Below are 21,185 nucleotides of genomic sequence, written 5' to 3'. Positions count from 1 at the left end.
ATGTATTTCATGCTGCAGCAAAACTGAACATGCCATGTTCTGCTAGGTCACCATATTGTTTCATATCCCTAGGCCTTTGCACATGCTACTGTCTCTGCATGAAATGCTTTCTTCCCCTCTTTTGCTATCTTACACACCTCTGTCTAGCTTTCCCTAAGGGATGTCTTCTCCCTGACTCCATATCTCCCCAGATTAAGTCATTGCTTCCTATCTCTATGCCTTGCCTCTATTTTTAGTCTTATACTTATCACCTAGCATTGCAATGCATTTGTTTATTAGTTAATCCTCCCCCATTTGACTTTGAGTTCCATGAGGGCATGGACTAGGTCTTACTCATTTCTGTGTTCCATCACTGAAGAAACAACACAGATCCAGAGACTGAAAAAAATACTTATTTTGCTGTCACATTGAAATAGAGAGTAGATATTTACGTTATTAAGGTAGATGCTGCAGAGTTTTTTGTTTTCATTTCTGTTGCTTGTTTTTCTTTATTATAATGATGCCAGCTCTTTAAGCTATTTTGTAGAGCAAGGCACATTTATATAAAGAAAGAATAGGTGAAGCATCTGCAAGACACGGGTTTCTAGCATTGATTTAGTTTAATTAAACAAGTATTGTTCTAAGTGCTATTAGAAATAATGAAGATAGTATCAGACATTCCCTTTTCTCAAGTTTTCCATTGGGAAGAGACTAATATAAAAAAAATTGTGGAGGTTGAAAAAGAATCTGCCAAATACAATAGGGATTAAGAAGTGTTTTTGCAGAGAATTGGCAACATTTGAGCTTGATGTATAGGTGAGATGTACTAGGCAGAGATGGGCAGGAAGGGCATCCAGGCAGGAGGGAAAAAAGGTGGAAATACCTGGAGGTGATAGCAGGGCATCTACCTGGGGAGCAGCAACCTTCCTTCTGGCTCCACTTTATGCATGGTGTGGGGGTGTGGTAGGAGAGAGGCTGAAAAGCAAGTTTGCAGACTTGCTGTGCATGGATCCTAGGAGGAGGAAATTTAATTTAGTAGGGCAGGTATTGGGGGCAATCAGTATTTTTGAACAGGAGAGTGATATAATTAGAAGAATGCTTTTAAAAACAAAGGTACATCTGCAGTGTAGTCATCTAGTCACACACAATATAATTCACTTTATGTGAAAAGATGTTTTTCTTGATCTTGCCATCTTCTCAGTTTTTACTGTATGGTAAAATATTGATGTAATACACATTTTAAAATATTTTATCCTTATATAAGTATATAAATAAATATAAAATAACAGTGTAGGAAAAGATATAAAAATTACAATCAAAATGTGCTTTCATTAATCTCTTACCTTAATGAATATTGAGTTCTGATTTTTCACATATGGTTAAGAATTATAATATGTGATATGGTTTCCAAATTTATGAAGAGTTAAATAAATTGTAAAAATACTCATCAGCAATTCAAACCAAGTCACTAGTTACAATGCATAAAACTGAAACGGGGAAAATATTGCCTTTATAGCCAGTCTGTAGCACTAAATAAAATCCACATGCTTTCTAACTGAAGGCCATGTATTGGGATTTTGTCACTGGAAAAACAGAGCTTGTGTTACTTCCTGTATAGAAATCTATCACCTTTGTACTTTTTAAAAAATTTATTCCCCCCCCCCCCGTCTGCTTTCTATGTCCATTCGCTGTGTGTTCTTCTTCTTCTTTCTTTTAAAATATTTATTTATTTATTTTTCTCCCCTCCCGACCCCCGCCCCAGTTATCTGTTCTCTGTGTCTATTTGCTGCGTGTTCTTTGTCCGCTTCTGTTGTTGTCAGCGGCAGTGGAATCTGTGTTTCTTTTTGTTGCGTCATCTTGTTGTGTCAGCTCTCCGTGTGTGCAGCACCCTTCCTGGGCAGGCTGCACTTTCTTTCGCGCTGGGCGGCTCTCCTTATGGAGCGCACTCCTTGGGCGTGGGGCTCCCCTACACGGGGGACACCCCTGCGTGGCAGGGCACTCCTTGCGCGCATCAGCACTGTGCATTGGCCGGTTCCACACGGGTTAAGGAGGCCCAGGGTTTGAACCGCAGACCTCCCATGTGGTAGACGGATGCCCTAATCACTGGGCCAAGTCTGCCGCCCTGTTTGTTCTTCTATGACGGCTTCTATCCTTATTAGTGGCACTGGAAATCAGTGTTTCTTTTTTTGTTGCGTCCTCTTGTGTCAGTTCTCCATGTGTGCAGTGCCATTCTTGGGCAGGCTGCACTTTCTTTTGTTCTGGGCCGCTCTCTTTTTGGGGGGCACTCTTTGTGCATGGGGCTCCCCTACATGGGGAACATCCGTGCGTGGCAGGACACTCCTTGTGCGCATCAGCACTGCACATGGGCCAGCTCCACATGGGTCAAGGAAGCCCGGGGTTTGAACCTTGGACCTCCCATGTGGTAGGTGAACGCCCTATCTGTTGGGCCAAGTCTGCTTCCCTCACCTTTGTACATTAATTATTCAGAAAACAGAAAATAGTTCAAATACTCTTTTTATAGCAACGTTTTCTTAATTACAGTTTGTTCATAGATAAAACCCACATAAAATAGATGAATAAACAGTTTGCTGACCTATTCCATGTCTTAATTATTGCTGTGTTTCATAAGCATATTGAAGTCTTATTATGTATCTTTAAGATATGTTAGTTGAGTATATTGTTTAAAACTGTTACTCTTTTTGCAAACTATGCAAAGATATCAGAACTGGGAAATACCCTAGTCTTCTATTCTTTCATATTTTCATGAGGTAGAAATTAACAATCAACTTTGTCCTAAAACACAGACCAGCAAGGCTTCCACAGAAAAAGAAAATAAGTCAGATAGTATTTCTTAGCTGATGCCATCACATACATTCTTCAACCTGAATAAAAAGACCACAGATTTTAAAAAATGGATACATACTCAAGTAATAACTTTTGTCTTTTACAAAATACAGAATACTTGTAATTAATGTTTCATTTTCTACTAGTGGATGACGCTGTCCTACTCTAATGTTGGTTTGGTAACTATAATGTAAAGGTCGCCATCTGTTGAACAGGGGTAGTTACTACAATTCAGTTCCCTGTGAATATAGTACTTTAAAATTATAAGCAGGATCATAGTTCCCATCTTTTCTGTGTATTTCACACACAAACTGTTTAATTATCTGTTTAATTCTGGAAACGCTTACATGTGTTTCCCCAATTAAACAGGAAATATTACCACTTAAAAAGATATATTCATCAAAATCAGTATGTTTTTATTAGAAGTATGAAAAAATTGACTTTCATAGCCCAGAATATGTTCCATGTTCTTTAGAAGAAGAATTTTTTATCAATCAGCAACCCTTCTTATGATGTTTGGATAAACTCTTTCAACATCACTTTTAGAGAGATAAATAACCCAATACAATTATTTTAATATTTTAAGTCAGAAAACATAGAAATTATCTTTTTGGAAATATTGAGGAAACTTTCTGCAGTTTAGTGATTTTTTTTTCTTCAAGGGAAATTACAATTTTAAAAAATTAATTAGGAACTTCGATATAGGCCATCTTTACCATGATAGAAGACAATTCTCTATCTTCTGCTATTCAGTTTTCCATATTTCAGTCACATTGAAGGCTTAAGACCAAGTTTTTCTGTCTTTATGTTATGTTAAGGTATGTTTATTATTATAGTATATGGTATAATAAAAGAAAACTAAGCCAATTCAGTGTATAATCTATATAATATGTATTGCAGTTATGAATATTTAGATGTCTTAGTAATTTTCCTTTTCTGAGTGAAATTAAGGAATTCTATAAATTTCATTCATCATAAAAGTAGTCTTAATTGTCCGTGACTCTGATTTTGTATTTTTCTATATTTGTATCCATTAACAAATATTCATTGAGTGCATCTTCTATGTCCTACTTTGTGATAGGCATTCATTTCCCAGATGTATTAATTACTCCTTTAGAGTCTGTATTCATTTCTTTCAATTATAGAGTTAGTGGCACACATTTATTTTATATTTTGACATTATTTGAGGGACGAAACGGGGTCCCTGTTATGGGACGAGCGGGGTCCCTGTTGCAGGACGAGTGGGGTCCCGTTGTGGGACGAGCGGGGTCCCTGTTAAGGGACGAGTGGGGTCCCGTTGTGGGACGAGAGGGGTCCCTGGCGTGGGGAAGAAAGCCTCGTACGGCCGCTGAGGCTTCCCTCGGGGGCGCACGACCCAGGAAGGAGTCGTGGAGACAGGCTGATGGCACAAGTCTGGTTTATTGCGGAAGGGGATGCAGATTTATAGGATTGGGGAGTGGTGTGGCGGGTTCTGATTGGCTAGGGCAAATGCTGTTTCCATATAAGGCAATGTTCTGGCATTGGGCTAGTGATTGGCCAGTAGAGTATGTGCTAACTCTTGATAGGCTGACACTGTTACTAAGCTGATAGGTGGTTATAAGCTGTTGCTGGGCAAACAGCGTACTAAGAGATTAGGTTTAAGGGAGGGGGGAGGGGAAGTGAGAGCTGGGCTAGGCCGGAGATAGGAAGGGGGAGGGCGGTGCCGGCTAGCCGTTAGCAGCAAAGGCCTAGTCAGGTGTGGTCACCTTGTCTAGGCCCAGTGGGCAGAGGCGGTGTCACCTCTTGCCGCACTGTTTGCCACTGAGGCAAGCCGGGTTCCCCTCCTCCCACAATTATTTGTTCTTTATCTTAGTATCCTAAAATATTCAAGAATGAATTTCTAGAACACTTTTAATAGCTTCAGTAGCTTCATGTTATTACTTAACTAATGGGCAAATTTCAGGTTTCATTACAGAGAAGCAGTATTTTTAAGGAAACTTGGAATCAGATGTATCCTTGGCTCTCAGCAATGCAATCAAGCATTTTTTGTTAAAATCAGCATATCTGTCTATTAGAAGGAATTTTGGAGCTGACCATGTGCATGTTAAGAAAATGTGCATCCATGGAAAAATCCTTTAAATATGAAAGATAAAACATGACCAGATAACAGTAATTCAAAAAGTATAAAAGTGAGACATAGAAATGATACTGCCAAGGAGTAATTATGAAATTAATAAATAATCTGTGTGGAAAATTATAAACAAATAAAAATCGCCCAAATCCAGAGGTAAACGCTGAATTTTTTTTGGTTTCTTTACATCCTGGAGAGAATTGAAGTCCCAGATAGAAAGCAGTTCTCAGTGAGTTCTCTTTGGTTTCTTTTCTCAATTACTTGCAGCCCCAAGTATTTAGAGAACTTACAGATGAGAGTCTTAAATTACACTATCTGCATTTTGTTGGGTTTTTTTTTTTTCAATTCTGCAAAATGGAAAAGAAGGTCTGACAACAGGTAAATATCGGACTGATTTAAAAAAGAAAAAGATAAGTGGTTAACTTGTAAACCCATTAAAAGAGTTTGAACTTTCGGTCATTGCGAAAATAGTCTCTATGGCATCTTAAAAGCATTCCTAGTGATCACTGAGCAAAAGGAGAGTGTCCTTGCCAAGAGGTAGAATAGGTTTCAAGAAACAAATCCTACCCAATTTAACACATTTTGGGTAGATAAGGGGAAATGTTAATTTTTGCAAGTAATCAAAAAAAGGTTTTTGAGGTCCCCTTGATTTAATAATGAAGAGATCAGTACTGGATTACCAAACTAGTAGATTAAGAATAGATTAAAAGAGTTTATCCAAAGGGTATTATTTCACCCATCAATCAGAACTTGGATGAGGGACCGCTATGACTTGCCTAAAATTATAGTTACTAAGCAGGGAGCTATAGCATACATGTTCCATAACCAGATCATCCTTCAAAAATATATTGGTAAGCTAAGAAAATGGATCAAATCAAGTGAAAAATGAAATATAATATGGTTATGTGCAGTTTGGATCAAAACATTTTGCATTTCTGGAATATAGTGCAGTACAGGGATGGGAGAGAAGAGGCTTAGTGCTACAGAGGGACTAGTTAATTTTCTGACTCCACTTTCTCCCAGACCCAAGTTTCCTATCCCAGGGCGTTTAGGTAAATCAGGCTGTCAGCAAATTTGCCTCTCCTCTCTTCTAGGCTCTCCCCAAGTCAGCTGGTATGCTCTTCCAAACTCAGTAAAAGGGGGGGACCAGAAAATTGAACCTGCACTCCTTGGGCCCCCTTGCACCTCCCACCGAAACCCTCCCACTCCCGGAGTTAGCTGAGCAGGCTAGGGCAATGCCAGATTTCCGGGAGTACTGGGTTTGGGAAACAGGGGCCCAGCAGAATGTGGACTCGGGGTATGTTGGTCTGTGAGATGTGGGTTGCGGAGGTCCAGGGAACGCGGGCTTAGGGCTCACGCGTTTAGGGGAACACAGGGTTTGGGAACTCTGCCGTGTGGCCGGTAGTTTTCGGGGAAAGCTGCAGCTCTTGCCCTAAGGGAAAGGGATTTACCTTTCCACAGCGTCTGAGTTCAGTTTTAGAAACTTGCAGTTTTACCTTGGGGAAGCACTAATTTTGTCACAGTCTCTCTAGATAGACATCCAGACACCTCCTGCTTTGTAGTTTCCCGAAACAGTTTGAGCAGGATTGCCTCACCGCTCAGCCGGTGCTGGGGACCATGTGGGTCTTTCGTGAAGAGCTGTGCAGATGCTTTTTAGTCAGCTGGCAGGACGTTGGTGGGCCAGCATCGAGCTCGCACATGCCCTCCTGGGTTTGCAGGGGGGCTGCAGGGTGGGGGTCCCTGCTCCTAGTGGCCTGGCTCACCTTAAACCATAAAGTCTAGTTTTGTTCTTTCCTACATTAGTAAAATTCAACCTGGCATATTATGTTTAGTTCTTGGAATTAATTTTTGACATTACATAGGCAAACTCTTTCCCAAAACAAATAAAATGAGTTCAAGTTCCTTCTGAGATAGCTCTTTTAGTTTCCCTTATCTTTTACTTGCTTCAGGAAGTGGAAAGCTCCCAGAAAAATAATTTGAGTTCTTTTCTTTGCTCTGACAGAAAATAAACCTCATTTGGAGTGGTGTTTTCATGTTTAATCATTTACGTCATAACCTTCTTTTATCCTTTTAAGTCATGTCCATTCTTCACGTCCAAAGCAAGGATGCTGGTACTGGTGAAGATGCCATCTCTAATGTAGAATTAGTAGGCGCAAATAATGTTTTAGGCTGCTACACAATCAAAAACTATTAAAATTATTTAATGACTTTTGCTTGTGGTTAAGAATGCCAGAAATTTCCAGCTAAAATTTAGTCGATTTAATTTGCCAGTAGGGAGATTACAGTTGCAAGTGAACACACTCCTCATATTTATTGTCAGTGAGCAAAATGGGAGATACTCATTTTTCTAGATGACTAGCAGTTTCCTTATTAAACTAAATAGGTTTGCTTTGCCAGTGAAATCTCCAAAAGGGGAGAATCCAGCTATGACCCTGCTATATTCCATTTCTGCTTAGTAATGTTATTGCATGAAAATTTGCTTTCTGGAAGAGTAAAAGTACCAAGAATAATTCATTGTAATTTCCCTACTTTACATGCTTATAAAATACATATTTTAGGGTTTCTCAATTTTCAATCTTTTGAAAACTTTTCATGTTAAATATGTAGGAAGTACCCTCATCATTTAATGATATTTCTATAGAGAATAGGGGCATATTTAAATTTTTAGTTGGAGAGAAGTTTTTGTGCTGCAAAAGAAAGTTCTGCATTCTTTTTCAGGTGTTTTCAAGGTTAACATTTCTGAAGAATTTATTCTGATATGGTTTGTATATAATTCCACCAAAATTTGGATGAGCCGAATTAACTCTTGAAATTTTATTTTTTATAAGAGAGCCTCAGTATCCTACAGTCCATTTTCTGTTCTCCACTTTACTGAAGTTACTCTTGCAATGTATTTGGCCATGTAGTAAATTAATGCCTTTAGCAAATTACTGGGAACAGTTTTAACACCTGTAAGATTATGGAAAAAATTAAATGAGATGATGCCTTATACCTATTAAGTGATGAGAAAACATTAGCTTTTATTATTAATAATCATAATTTGCATATAAATTTTAAAACTAAAAGGAAATTAATAATATTTTATCATCACTAGTGAGTGATTAAGGCCCTAAATTGTGGAAGAACTCATTTTGTTCAAGAAGTTATACAAATATTCTAATGTGACCGGAGTTTAGTGAGTAACGGGAAAATTGCTGTGCTCAAGAAGTAGATCATAGGTCACTCAGGAATTTGTAGAGCATGTTAAGTATTTTGGATTTTATCCTAATTGCAGTATGAATTCATTAGAAGGTTTTAATCAAAAGAGTGGTAAAATCAACTATGTTTATAATAGTCTAGATGAGTGAAGGTGGTGCAAATGGGGGTAGGTGGATGGATTCAAGATATAACTTGAAAGTAGAATCACTGGGACATGGTGATAGATACAGTGAGGTGGTGAAGGAGAAGGAGATATCAGATGCATCATTTCTTAACAGGTTTCTTTTTTTTAAGATTTATTTTTTATTTATTTCTCTCCCCTTTCCCCCCTCCCAGTTGTCTGCTCTTTGTGTCCCTTCGCTGTGTGTTCTTCTGTAGGAATCTATGTCTCTTTTTATTGTGTCGTCTTGCTGCGTCAGCTCTCTGGGTGTGCGGCACCATTCCTGGGCGGGCTACACTTTTTTTTCGCACTGGGCAGCTCTCCTTATGGGGTGTACTCCTTGTGTGTGGGGCTCCCCTATGCGGAGACACCCCTGCATGGCACGGCACTCCTTGCGCACGTCAGCATTGCGTGTGGGCTAGCTCATCACTTGTGGTAGACGGATACCTGTATCCATTAGGCCAAATCCATTTCCCTTAACAGGTTTCTGGTAACAGTAATTCCATAAATTGGAAGAACAGATTTCAGGAATGGTCTTAAGAGCTTTTTTTGAGAGAGATTAATTTGCTTATGCTTTGAGCCATCTATAAAAATAAAGCCAATTCAAAATATGCGTTTATAGAAGAGAGCCGAACTGGAGACATAAATCTGGGCCATTAGTACGTAGAAGATGTTTAATGGTATGGGAGAGGATAACATCACTTGTAGAAATGATAACAGTGTAAAAAGAAATAAAATCTAGGAGAGAGAACCCTGAAGAAAAGGAATGGCCAGTGAAGTAATCAATTGAGTGAGATTCTGAGACTAAGTAAAATAAGGAATGCAAATCATCAGTTGAATTTAGCCACAACTAGGTGACATTGGCAAGAATATAGTTTCATAGAGTGTTGAGGGATGAGGCCAAGTTGATACGGTTGAAGAGTGAAAGTCCTGTGAGGAAATAGAGACTATATGGGAGTAGTCTTTTACAGGGTTTGGCTGCTAGGGGAGTAGAGAAATAAAAGGTGAAGGTAGTTGTTTTGCTTTTTTTTGTTGTTTTAAAGAGTTACTAAATCATTTTAAATGGTGTTTGATTTCCTAGGCTGCTCAAATAAATACCATGCAATGGGTTGGCTTAAACAATGGGAATTTTATTAGCTCATGGTTTTAAGGCTAGGATAAAAATCCAAATCAAGGATATGCTTTCTTTCCAAAGACTGGCTTTTTGGGGCTAGCTGCCAGTGATCCTTGGTCCTTGGTTCCTTTGTCACACGGCAGTGCGCATAGTAGCTTCTCTTGGTCTCTCCCTTTTCTTCGAGTTCGAGTTCCGTTGACCTTTAACTTCTTGCTTTTCCATGTCTGGCTTTCTCTCTCTGACTTTCATTATGCTTATAAATGACTCCAGTAATAGGATTAAGACACATTCTGATTGAGTTGGGCCACACCTTAACTGAAGTAACCTTTTCAGAAGTCCTGCTTCAATGGGTTCACACCCACAGGAATACATTAAGTTTAAGAATATTTTTCTGTGATTCATAGCTCCAAACCAATACAAACAGGGGTTCAAAGCATTCTGTGGAGAAGGAGAGGTGGAAAATGCAAGAGAAACAGATGAATCTGTTGATGCTTCTGAGAAAGAGGGAGGGGAAGGCGTCCACAGTATAAGGATGTTGCTGTTAGACTGGAGGATCAGATTGTTAATACAGGTCCACATGGAAAAGCATAGAAAGACACAGTGCCAAGAGCTGGCAGCAAATAGTTCTTTGTTCATCTTTAATGAGATAATCAGGCCAAAAGGCTGCAAGCCCAACTCTGTAGTTATTTTGGGGAGTGGAAAAAGTCTTCAAACCTCTTGCTGTTGAGAAATGAACTCATTTACTTAATAGACAAACCAGCAGGTGTGGTTTCTTTGAGGCTGACCACACATCCCTCCTTACTTAGACAGTAATTTATGTTTAGCTGAATGGCGACATGAACTCTAGAAGGTACAAATGTTCTAAGAAATATACATATATTGTGAGTTATGTATTTGAAAACAAAACATTTCATTCGCATATTTATTCAGCAAATATTTATTTGTTGTTTACTTTGTGGTAAGCACTTTGTTACACTTCATTTATACCACTAAACATAATGATCTGTGATCTAATGGAGCATCTAATCTAGTGAGGGAGCCTGGATTTTAAACAGACAACCTCATAAATAATCATATAACTACAATAATAACAAATGCTATGGGAAGTCCATATGAAAGTATATGACAGAGGCAAGCTAAGGTCATTTTGAGGATTAGGCAGGCCTCCTTGAAGAGGTGACATTTAAACGGAGGCTAGAAAAGTACTTAGGAATTAGCCCAGTGAAGGTGTGGTAGAGAGAGAGGGGTATTAAAAATGAGAAGTATTAGACTTTGCACCCTACAGAGGCCTTGAGGTGAGAAGTTTGGCCTGTTTGAAGAAGAGTTGGAGGGCCAACTGGACTAGAGCAAGCCAGAGGTAGAAGAAGAGCTCTCTGATGGCTGGACAATAGGTAGCCAATAATCAGTTATCTTTGGAGCAGTGCTAGGAGGTACATGCAACAGCTTTGATCAGATTTGTGTTTTTAAAAATTCACTCTGATAACTGAGTAAAGTTATTCTCTAGCACAGGAGTCAGTAAACATTTTCTATAAGTCTAGATAGTAAATATTTCTGGTTTTGCAGGTTTTGTCACATCTCCTGAACTCTGCCATATAGCATGAAAGGAGCCATATATAATAAATAAGTAAATATGCCCAATCATGCTCCAATAAACTTGATTTACAAACATTTTTTAAAAATTTATTGACGTATATCACATACATAAACATACATAAACAGTAAGTGTACAATAATAGCTGTGAACTTAACATCATACAAGACTCTCATAATTCACACTACCACCAATAACTTACATTGTTGTTAAGCCTTTTTAACTAATGATTAAAGAGCATTGTCAAAATATTACTACTAAACAAAGTATTTTCCCCCAACCAATCCTATTATTATTATCTTTATATCATTTATGTATGAACATACATAAACAGTTAAGTGTATAGAAAAAGTTGTGAACTTACAAAGCACACATGCATAACATCATACAGGGGTCCCATATATCAAACCTCCACTAACACCTTGCATTGTTATGAGACGTTTGTTACAAATTATGAAAGAATATTGTCAAAATCTTACGGCTAATCATAGTCCTTGTCTTACATTTGGTATGTTTTCCCCCAACCCACCCTATTACTATTTTTTAAATATATTTTTTATGACAAGTTGTATACTTATAAAACAATCATGCACATGTGCAGGATTCCCAGACAACACCCCTCCATCAACACGCCACAATGTGGTATGTCATTTGCTACAGATAAAATAATGTTATCTGATTGTTACCATGTCCATAGTGTACATTTGGCTCACATTTTCCATACTGCCTCAGTATCAACACAGGACATCTTTTGCATAGATGCAAGAATATTATATTATTACTACCAACCACAGTCCATAGGTCACTCGAGCTGTATTTTTCCCATGCCTCTCCACATTCCCAATACCCTGCAGTAGTGATAAACGTTTGTTCTAGCTAACAGAGGACACTCTTGCAGCTGTACCATCAACTGCAGTTCTCATCCACCTCTTGCTTTACTGTGCTGTCCAGTTCCTAGATTATTCTCTAGCATTTTGTCAGTTGGTATTTATACAACTAGACTGCCATTTTTAATTACATCCCCATTTATAAACTAGCTGTTACTGTGTGTGTTACCATACACTCTATCCATTTCCACACTTTTACAGTAAAGCTAATTAAAACTTCTATATACATTAAGCATCAGTAGTCCATTCAGTCCTTCTCTTATCTCCTTTCATCATCCACCACCTACCACCAAGTCTTGAAGATATTTTCCAATAATTTCTTACAGAAGTTATATGGTTCTTGCTTTAATTTTTTAGTTTTTGATCCATTTTGAGTTAATTTTTGGATAAGGTGTGAGATAGGGGTCCTCTTTCCTTCTTTCAGCTATGGATATCCAATACTTTCAGCACCACTTGTTGAGTGAATTGTTCTACCTGAGCTGTGTGGGTTTGATAGGCTAGTCAAAAATCACTTGACAATGCCTGTGAGCATTGTATGTTTCTAAAGCATAAATTTGGTTCCATTGGTCTATTGTATCTGTCTTTAGGCCAGTACCATGCTGTTTTTGCCACTATAGGTAGGTATTATGATTTAAAGTCTGGAGATGAGGGTTCACTTTTCCTTTTTATGATGTTTCTGGCTATTCAGGACTCCTTACCCTTCCAAATAAATTTAATGATTGTGTTTTCTATTTTTTCCTTAATGCTGGTGGAACTTTTATTGGGATTGTATTGAATCTGTATATCAATTTGAGTAGAATTGACATCTTAATGATATTCAGTCTTCTAATCTGTGAGCATGGAATGTTCTTCCAATTATTTAGGTCTTTTTTTATTTCTTTTAACAACAAATTGTAGTTTTCTAAATATAAATGCTTTACATTGTTCGGTAAGTTTATTCCAAAATATTTTAATTTTATCTGTCATATTTTCTTTTCACCACTCGTTCGAGACTTTTAGCTACTTTTACTGATATAATCTTCATTTCTAAACTCTCTTCCAAGCCTCTCTCTCCTGTCTTTTCTTTTCAGACTGTAACATACCTTTTAGTATTTCCTGCAAAGCTGGTCTCTTGATTACAAACTCTGTTTCTGTTTATCTGTGAATATTCTAAACTCACCCTCATTTTTGAAAGACACCTTGCTGGATATAGGATTCTTGGCTCCAAGTTTTTCTCTTGCATATCTTAAATATATCACACCACTGTCTTCTTGCCTCCATTGTTTCTGATGAGAAACCCGCACTTAGTCTTATTGGATATCCCTTATATGTTACGCATTGCTTTTTTCTTGCTGCTCTCACAATTCTCTTTGCCTTTGGCATTTGGCATTCTGATTATTATGTATCTCAGAGTTGGTCTAACTGGATTTATTCACAAGGGAGTACGTTGTGCTTCTTGGACAGGGATATCTATGCCCTTCAGTAGGGTTGGGAAATTTTCTACCATTATTTCTTCAAATATTGCTTCTGCCCCTTCTTCCTTCTCCTTCTGGGACACCTGTGACCCATATGGTTTGCATATCTCTTGCTCTCGTTTAGTTCCCTGAGACCTAGTTCAATTCTTTCCATTCTTTTCTTCTTCGGTTCTTCTGTATTTTTGCTTTCAAAGGCCATTTCTTCAAGCTCAATAATCCTTTCTTCTGCCTCCTCAAAGGTGCTATTATATTGATTCCAGTGTATTTACTAATCATTAGCTAAAGTTGGTGGCCTACAGTCTGTCCCTCCCCTGTTTTTGGGAAATGGAGCTTCCAACTCCAGCCACAGAATAGCTCCTGAGGCAGCTTGTGCCACCAGAGTAGAATGATCACCAACCTCCAAGGCATGGCCTTTATTTTCCTGGAGAGGCTTGGTGTAAGACACACACACACACACACCCAGGTTCCTCCCTGCCGGAGGTGGGACTGGGGCTTAGGCTAGAGCTGCAATCCAGTCTGGATAAAAAGAAGCTGGTGCCTACCAGCACTGTGATTTTCAGTCTGCCTGCCTCCCCTTGTTGCAGGGGTGGAGTTAAGATAGCAGCTATCAGCCTCTTTCTGACTTGGACTGTTTCAGATTTTAGCTGTTCTTAGGATTATACTTTAGCCTGCTGAATTTACTAATCAAAAGCTGAAGTTGGTGCCCAACTGTCTCTTCACCCTTGACCCCTGTTTTTAGGAGGTGGAGCTTTTAATTTCAGCCAGGGAATAGCTCCCAAGGTGGCTTGTGCCTGCAGTGGAGGATGGGCACCAGCCTCTGTGGTGTGGAGCGCTCTACTTACGAATCTTCTCTGCAGATGGGCAGTCTTCTTCCATTCCTTCAAGTACTTTGCAGGATGCTCTTCCAGTCTCTCGGAGCCCCCTAACAGTTGGCTTTAGATAGCTCTGGGTCCTCATGATGAATGCTAATTCCTATGCAAGTGTTGTATCTAACCTTTTCTTTAAAAATCGGGAGAAAATAATATTTTAAGTAATTACACTTCTGAAGATAATCTTTTATACCAGCATTTTTGAATCTTTACGGATCTGCTGAAATAGAAATGGGGAACATCAGTAGAGAAGGCAATGTTTTAGTCATATTTACTGTAACTATTTTTACAAAGATGCTTGCTTTCCTCAAATAGCATAACTCTCAATATATTAAACAGTTAATTAAACAGTTAACAGTTAATATGTATTGCTGCTTCTGAATAGACAGCCATTGTACCTGCTTCTCATGTAAACATGAATCTTATTGACGTGTCAGGTTCTCGATGTATATCATCTCTAAATTAAACTCAACAGATTTTTTGGAAAAATCAATATAACTTTACGTCTTTCTCTGCTTAGAGAAATTCACATTTCATGTTTAGATTTATTTTCTACTTGGTTGTTGGCAAACCAGTCTTCAAATACATATTGTTATATGACACTGATTTATTTTTAAATGGGATTAGACCCTGTGAATTTAAGTACATTCAAGAGTGTTTGTACCTCAAAAACAGGTTTTCTGAAGGATTATATGTTAAATTTAATTTGAGTGAAATCATAGCAATAGTAAATAACAACCTGACCTGAATTCTTATTACACTGCTCTGATATATTTCACACTTCTATGTTTAATATTAGCATAGGACAGTTGCTATCTTATCTTTATTATCCTACCTTTTTCTCACTTTCTTTTTTGTTTCTCTCCCGTTTTTCTCTCTATCTATCTTAGTGGAAACCACTCCACAAGAAATATAGTGACAAGTTCTTTTGAAGGTTTTCGAAACTTTTCTACCTTCTCTTCTGCTAAATATAGTGCTGCAGTTCTGAGCAGCGCTGCTGCTACTGTGTCTGCTGCTATTGCTGCAAAAACCAGGTAGAACTAAATGTGCTATGTGTTTAAATGTGATCCCAGCAGTCTTCATTGTCTTATGAAAACAACTTCAAAGAAAACAAACCTGAAAAAGTCATAATTATATTAAGAGCAGTTAACTGTATTTGTATAATGGATATTTTATCTAAGTCATAAATATATACTAATAATATGTATTTGTTACTGATTTTTAAAAAATTATTCTTTCCTCCCTTTTCATTGCTGTCATTTATATGTGATGTTCTGATATACTTGGATGCTTTTGTGTGCCTACTGACTTGTAGGTTTTTACAGTTTTCAATTTTTATATCTGGTACCAGGATCAAGTATGCATAAATAGGTATTTTAAGTTTGTTTTGGTTTTATTTTCTTCCATATCCAGATTATATTTGTGAATGATCTAACGCCTAACCATTCTGGGAAGGATCCCTTCTCCCCAGAAAAATAATAAAAATTTTACTTTGTTTGAGATATTTTGATTTTTACATAATTTACAGCTCTAAATGCTTTCTAAAGGAATGGCTTGACAAATTTTTGTGCATATTGAATCAGTTCTGTATTAATGAGAAAAATAATGTAATTAGACATCTTTTCCTTCATGCTTTTTCTTCTGCTTTGTTTTCGCTGTCTTTCTCACTCACTCAAAAGAAATGTTTCTAATCATAGGCCAGAAAAACTACTTTGTGCTCCTGATAGTGTGTTTGTTTTTTTTTTTACTTAAAACTTTTTCTAAATGCTTGCCAGGCCCTCCAGTCCTGAAAAATATCATTTATTCCTGGATATGCTTTGCATCAGCCCTGTTCCCAAGCCTTTAGCTTTTTCGCATCTCCAGTCCTCACAGAAATCACCTGGCTCTATCCATGTTATACAAAAAAGGTACTGTGGCAGAGGATGTGGCAAGTGGTGGATTGCTGTTAAAAGCTATTGCTTTCTCTAACACTTAAAGAACTACCATAGTAACAGGCGAGCTGAGAAAATCCCAGAACTGATTTGCACCTGATTTTGAATAAACTATGACTTGAATGCAGTGATAATACACTAGCATGTTATTTTGTTAATTGCTAATTCACCTTTTAATCCTTTATGACATTTTTCATTAGTGCACTTGATTTTTAGTATGAAATTATGAGTAGCTGGGCACATATTTAAATTACAGTAGAAGTCTGTTTTTTATTCCATGGATGTACCTATACTAGAATAGTCAAATGTTTAGTATAACATACCATTTGAAGAAATAAAAAAGAAGAGTAAAGTAATCAGTTTTGATTGACTTCCATCTTATAGTTCTTAAATATGGAGATTTTATTTGGACAGGCAACGTAATTTTCACTGTATCTGAAAATTGTTTAAATACAGCTCCTAAGCTTTATATGCCCAAAATTCTTAGGCATAATTTAAAAATAAAAATATCCTAGGGGTTTACTAAAAGCATAATCTCAATGAAATAAGAGTATAAAATCATTTTTGATCATAAAACATAATGGCAGGGTGTAAGCAATACTTAGATAATTTTTATTATTTGAGTTGTTTCATTCTGGACTCTTAAGGATAATGCTATGTCACAGATTTTATCATGGACTATGGGAAAATGTGAATCAAATCATTACTAATCTGTGACTTTCATCAGTAAAAACCCATACAATATAGGTGGCAGTCTGTTGATCAGGTATTTTAAACTACCCACTGTTACAAAGATTTCCAATATACTTAATTATAATTTTGGATAACTTTTAAGGGAGGTGTTTAGACAAAGAGAGAAGCATGGAACATTTCAGCTCTAAGAAAAATTACCTGAATTTACTTTATATACAAAATTGTGTTAAATGAGTAGAAATCTTTCATTGTCAGGGCTAAGTCTGTCCAGAGACAGGAGACAGATCACATTTAGAATAAAAGATCCCTTTGAGAACCTGATGGTGCTAGGACTCCTTTCTCCAGGAAAATGCCAGTATTCATATACACCAAAGCTGTGCATGTGATTATGGACTGACTGAAGTAATCTGTAAACCTCCTTCTAGAATAGGTTTTAGGCCTTACCATTACTTTTTATGATTCTAGCTCAAAGAGAATAGGGCACAGACAAAATATATTTTGGTATTTGGGAAAGTGAAATGGTTCTTGAAGAGGTAAGCTAGTTGGTGTTCTGGAAAGAGGAAAAGAGTGAGTGAGAGTGGTACCAAAAAGGACAGATAGAAAATAGTGTCAGATAGTTTATCTCTGATTTTTTTGGTATGACAGTAATCTTTAAAATTATAACAGTGTAAATACCAAATTTGTTTCTTTCTGTTACAGATTTAGCACTTTGAATTTTGGTGCAGAAACTCTAAATCAAAGAATTTTGCATAGGAAAATACAAAAAAAAAATCTGTAAACACAGAATTCTTACAGAAAGGATATTTGTGATCCTTCTGTATACCCATTGTCCTTTTATACAGTTCAGACAAAAGTGTTCTCTTAAAATAAAAAGTTGCATGTAATTATGTTCATTCCAGAAATATTCCTTCCCTACCACTTCAGAGTCCATGTTTTAGTATATCACTTTTTAAAGACTATAGCTAAAAACTGTTAAGTTTAACATTGATAATTAAGCCTGTGATGTATGGTTGGCTTTTTTAAAAATTTAGGCATTATATTTAATATAAAAGTTTACTCTCAAGTATTCTTTGAGTAAAGTTTTTCCTTAGAAAATAGGTTACGATTTCCAAGTGTTTCCAGTGTGCAGCTGAACTTTATTGAAAAAGTTAAACAAATGTGGGAAAAGACTGTAAACTCAAGATAAATCAGGTTGCTGACACTAAAAGTTAACTTTTCTTCATTTTCCTTTTTTCCTCATTAACTAGGTTTTGTAAAGATATCTTTGCCCTGTTAGAGTATTTGTTGACATTTTTGGTTTTTGAAACATGAAACAGAAACTTGATTGTTCTTGAGATGTAAATCTTTAATTTTACATTATTATGCTTGTTTATTTGACAGACTAGTGAAAATGACCATATTTGATTCTCATTCTCTGTGGTCTTGTTGGAATCTTTCAGAAAACAGTTTTATATTGCTTAGAATTTATGTTCACCTTAAACAATTCAAGTTCCATAATAATGTATATAAATCATTATTTCAGAAATACGATATCATATTTGGTGAACACATTTTGGAGCACTGTTGCACCACATGGATAATGGCTTACATTGTAGTTTACACTCTCCCCCAGTCTACCCAGTGGGCCATGGCAGGACATACAGTGTCCAGCATCTGTCCCTGCAGTACCACCCAGGACAACTTCAAGTCCTGAAAGTGCCCCCACATCATATCTCCTTCCCTCTCCAATAAAATAGAGAAAATTAATTAATTATATTTTAAAATTAAATAGAAACAAGTACTTAACAGGATGTGGATAAATAGAAAAACTCAGTGTTGCTGAGAATGTAGAATGATGCATTCTCTGTGGAAGAAAGTTTGGCAGTTCCTCAGAAGCTAAAAATTGAATTTCTGCATGATCTGGCAATCCATTTACTAGGAATAAATGCATAAGAACTGAAAACAGTGACACAAAATGATATTTATACAGTGGTGTTCATGACAGTATTATTCACAATTGCCAAAAGATGGAAACTACCCAAATGTCCATCCACCAAAGAATGGGCAAACAAAATGTGGTATATGCATACAATGGAATAGAATGCTACTGTGTAAGAAGAAATGAAATTGGGACACACATGAAAACATGGATGAATCTCGAGGACATTATGCTAAGTGAATTAAGTGAGACAGGAGGGCACAAATATTGTATGGCCTTACTAATATGAATTAAAAATGAAGAATAAACACACGGAATTAAAACCTAGACTATAGATTACTATGGGATAGGGTGAAGATGGAAAAGGGTACTGATGCTTAATGTATGTAGAATTTCCAATTAGTTTATAAGTGTGTGAAAATGGATAGAGTTGATTGTAATACATTATTGTGAGTGTAAGTAAGTTTATAAATGGAATTTATAAATGGGATTGTAGCTGGAAGGTGTAATCTGGGGATGCAAATTTCTACAGAAAGCAAGCAAGCTAGAGAATAAACAAGAGACTGAATAATATAGTGAACACAGAGGTGGATAAAAGTTATGGTTAATAATACAAATAAAAACATTCTTCTATGAACTAGAACAAATATACATCACTGGTACAAGGTGGTAAGGATGTATTGTTGTATGGGAAAAATACAGTTAATGTAACATATGGACTATAGTTAACAGCAGTATAACAAATATACAAGAGAAATAATGCTAATAATAGGTGTTGCATGAAAAACCTACCAAGTGAATGCTATGGACCATGTTACTGTTAAGAGTCTGACATGTCCTTTCATAATCAGTAAGAAATGTTCCACAACAATGTAAGATGCTGATAGAGGCATGATGTATGGGAATTCTGTACATTATGCATGATTGTTTTGTAAGCTTATACCTTCTGTAATAAAAAAAATTTTGAAAAAGAAAAAAAAATTACGATATCAATCTAAGTACCATAAAATACTAAATTTGTTACTAATTTTAGAATATTTTGCTGCTAGCTTTTAACTTTTTGTTCCCAAAATATAAAATAATGTGGCAGGTAATTTTATTAATCTTTCCATCTTTAGTATATGATATCTAATGTTTATGTGTTTTCTTCAGGTAATACCAAAATGATGAAAATTAGAAAAAGATTTTTAGAAACTTAGGCACCATATATTCAGACATGTGACTGTATTGATAAAATCTGGTATTCTTCCATTACTACTTTAAATGTTTTAAGTAAAACATTTACTTAAATGTCTATTTCCCTAGAGAAAATTGAGCTGCTGAATCCTAGATATACCATATATGAACAACTTTCTTGCTTATAATTTAGTTTGTAACTTTGTTATAATAATCCAAGCCAGCTGAATCTGAAGAGTACTGTTAAAGATTTAAATACCCTAGTCTTTTTGGGAAAGAGTGTGTTTAAAGGGTATAATTAAAACATAAAAATTATACTTAGATTATGTGGTACTTATTCCATAGGAATTTTAAGAAGTATATGTTATTTAAAATTGAGGTGTGGAGGTAAGATTGTATCTGGTCTCAAAACCCAGGGTCCTAGACTATCCACAGACTGCAGTTAGAAGCACAATTATTAGTCTAGATGAGGGGTGTTTATTTAGTGAATGTACTTATTGCTGGGCTTATTACTTCTGAACTATTAATAGATATTACATGATGTAGAATAATAATCCCTACTATTTCATGAGCATACACTCTTGTGCTAGGCTCTGTGCTCAGTATGTTACATGTATTCTCTCATTGTATTTAATCCTTTGAATAATCATGGAATAAAGGAAGTATTTTTATATTTTTTACAGATGAGTAAATTTACCAAGTTCACATAACTTGCCCAAAGTCACAGTTAAAGACCCCAACATCAGGTAGCTTTTAATGTAGTAGAGGAGACAAGACACATGAAGTTTATATTAATAAACAAAACCTGCTTTTATGTATCAGTGTGTTATTATACCATGCAATTAATATGTGCCATATTGAAGGGGAGTGTCTACTTCTAGAAAATTTGGTGATTAAATAAAATAATACACATTGATTGCTTAGCTTGGTGCACAGTACATGATGGATATTATTGTAACTGCTCCTACTATTAACTATAGGTAGGATATGGATGGGTGGATGGAGGGTATCTTCTATGTAGAACATGGAATCCATACGGTATTGTGGACAGAGCGTGGGTTGCCAGAATATAGTTTGTATATCATAGTGTTAGGAGTATAATTGGGCAACTCTTAGAAGGCTTTGAATGTTTCACTGAAGATTATTTAGCTCTCCACCCTCTGACTGGTTAAATCCATTATACAGCATTTATCTTCTGCTTAAATACTTTCTGGTGACAGCATTCTCACATGAGGTGTTGCTGGGAAACAGATTTTTTTCT

General features: G+C 36.5%; 1 protein-coding gene across 11 annotated transcripts in view; it reads left to right on the top strand.

The window, feature by feature from the left end:
* Positions 1 to 21,185, top strand: part of PDLIM5 (PDZ and LIM domain 5) — a 235,059-nt gene that overhangs the window by 148,608 nt on the left and 65,266 nt on the right. For 6 of the 11 annotated variants that reach the window (XM_058295348.2, XM_058295300.2, XM_058295293.2 and 3 more), the window contains one exon: positions 15,097 to 15,240. The exons of the other annotated variants lie outside the window; for them this stretch is intronic. In XM_058295348.2, coding sequence (XP_058151331.1) covers positions 15,097 to 15,240 — 144 coding nt within the window. The remainder of the gene's footprint in view (positions 1 to 15,096; positions 15,241 to 21,185) is intronic. 11 annotated transcript variants of the gene reach the window in all.

Source organism: Dasypus novemcinctus, chromosome 1 (genome assembly GCF_030445035.2).
Source record: "Dasypus novemcinctus isolate mDasNov1 chromosome 1, mDasNov1.1.hap2, whole genome shotgun sequence".
NCBI classification, from domain to species: Eukaryota; Metazoa; Chordata; class Mammalia; order Cingulata; family Dasypodidae; genus Dasypus; species Dasypus novemcinctus.
The sequence above is the reverse complement of the archived record's forward strand: the minus strand, read 5'-3'. Positions and strand labels throughout refer to the sequence as shown.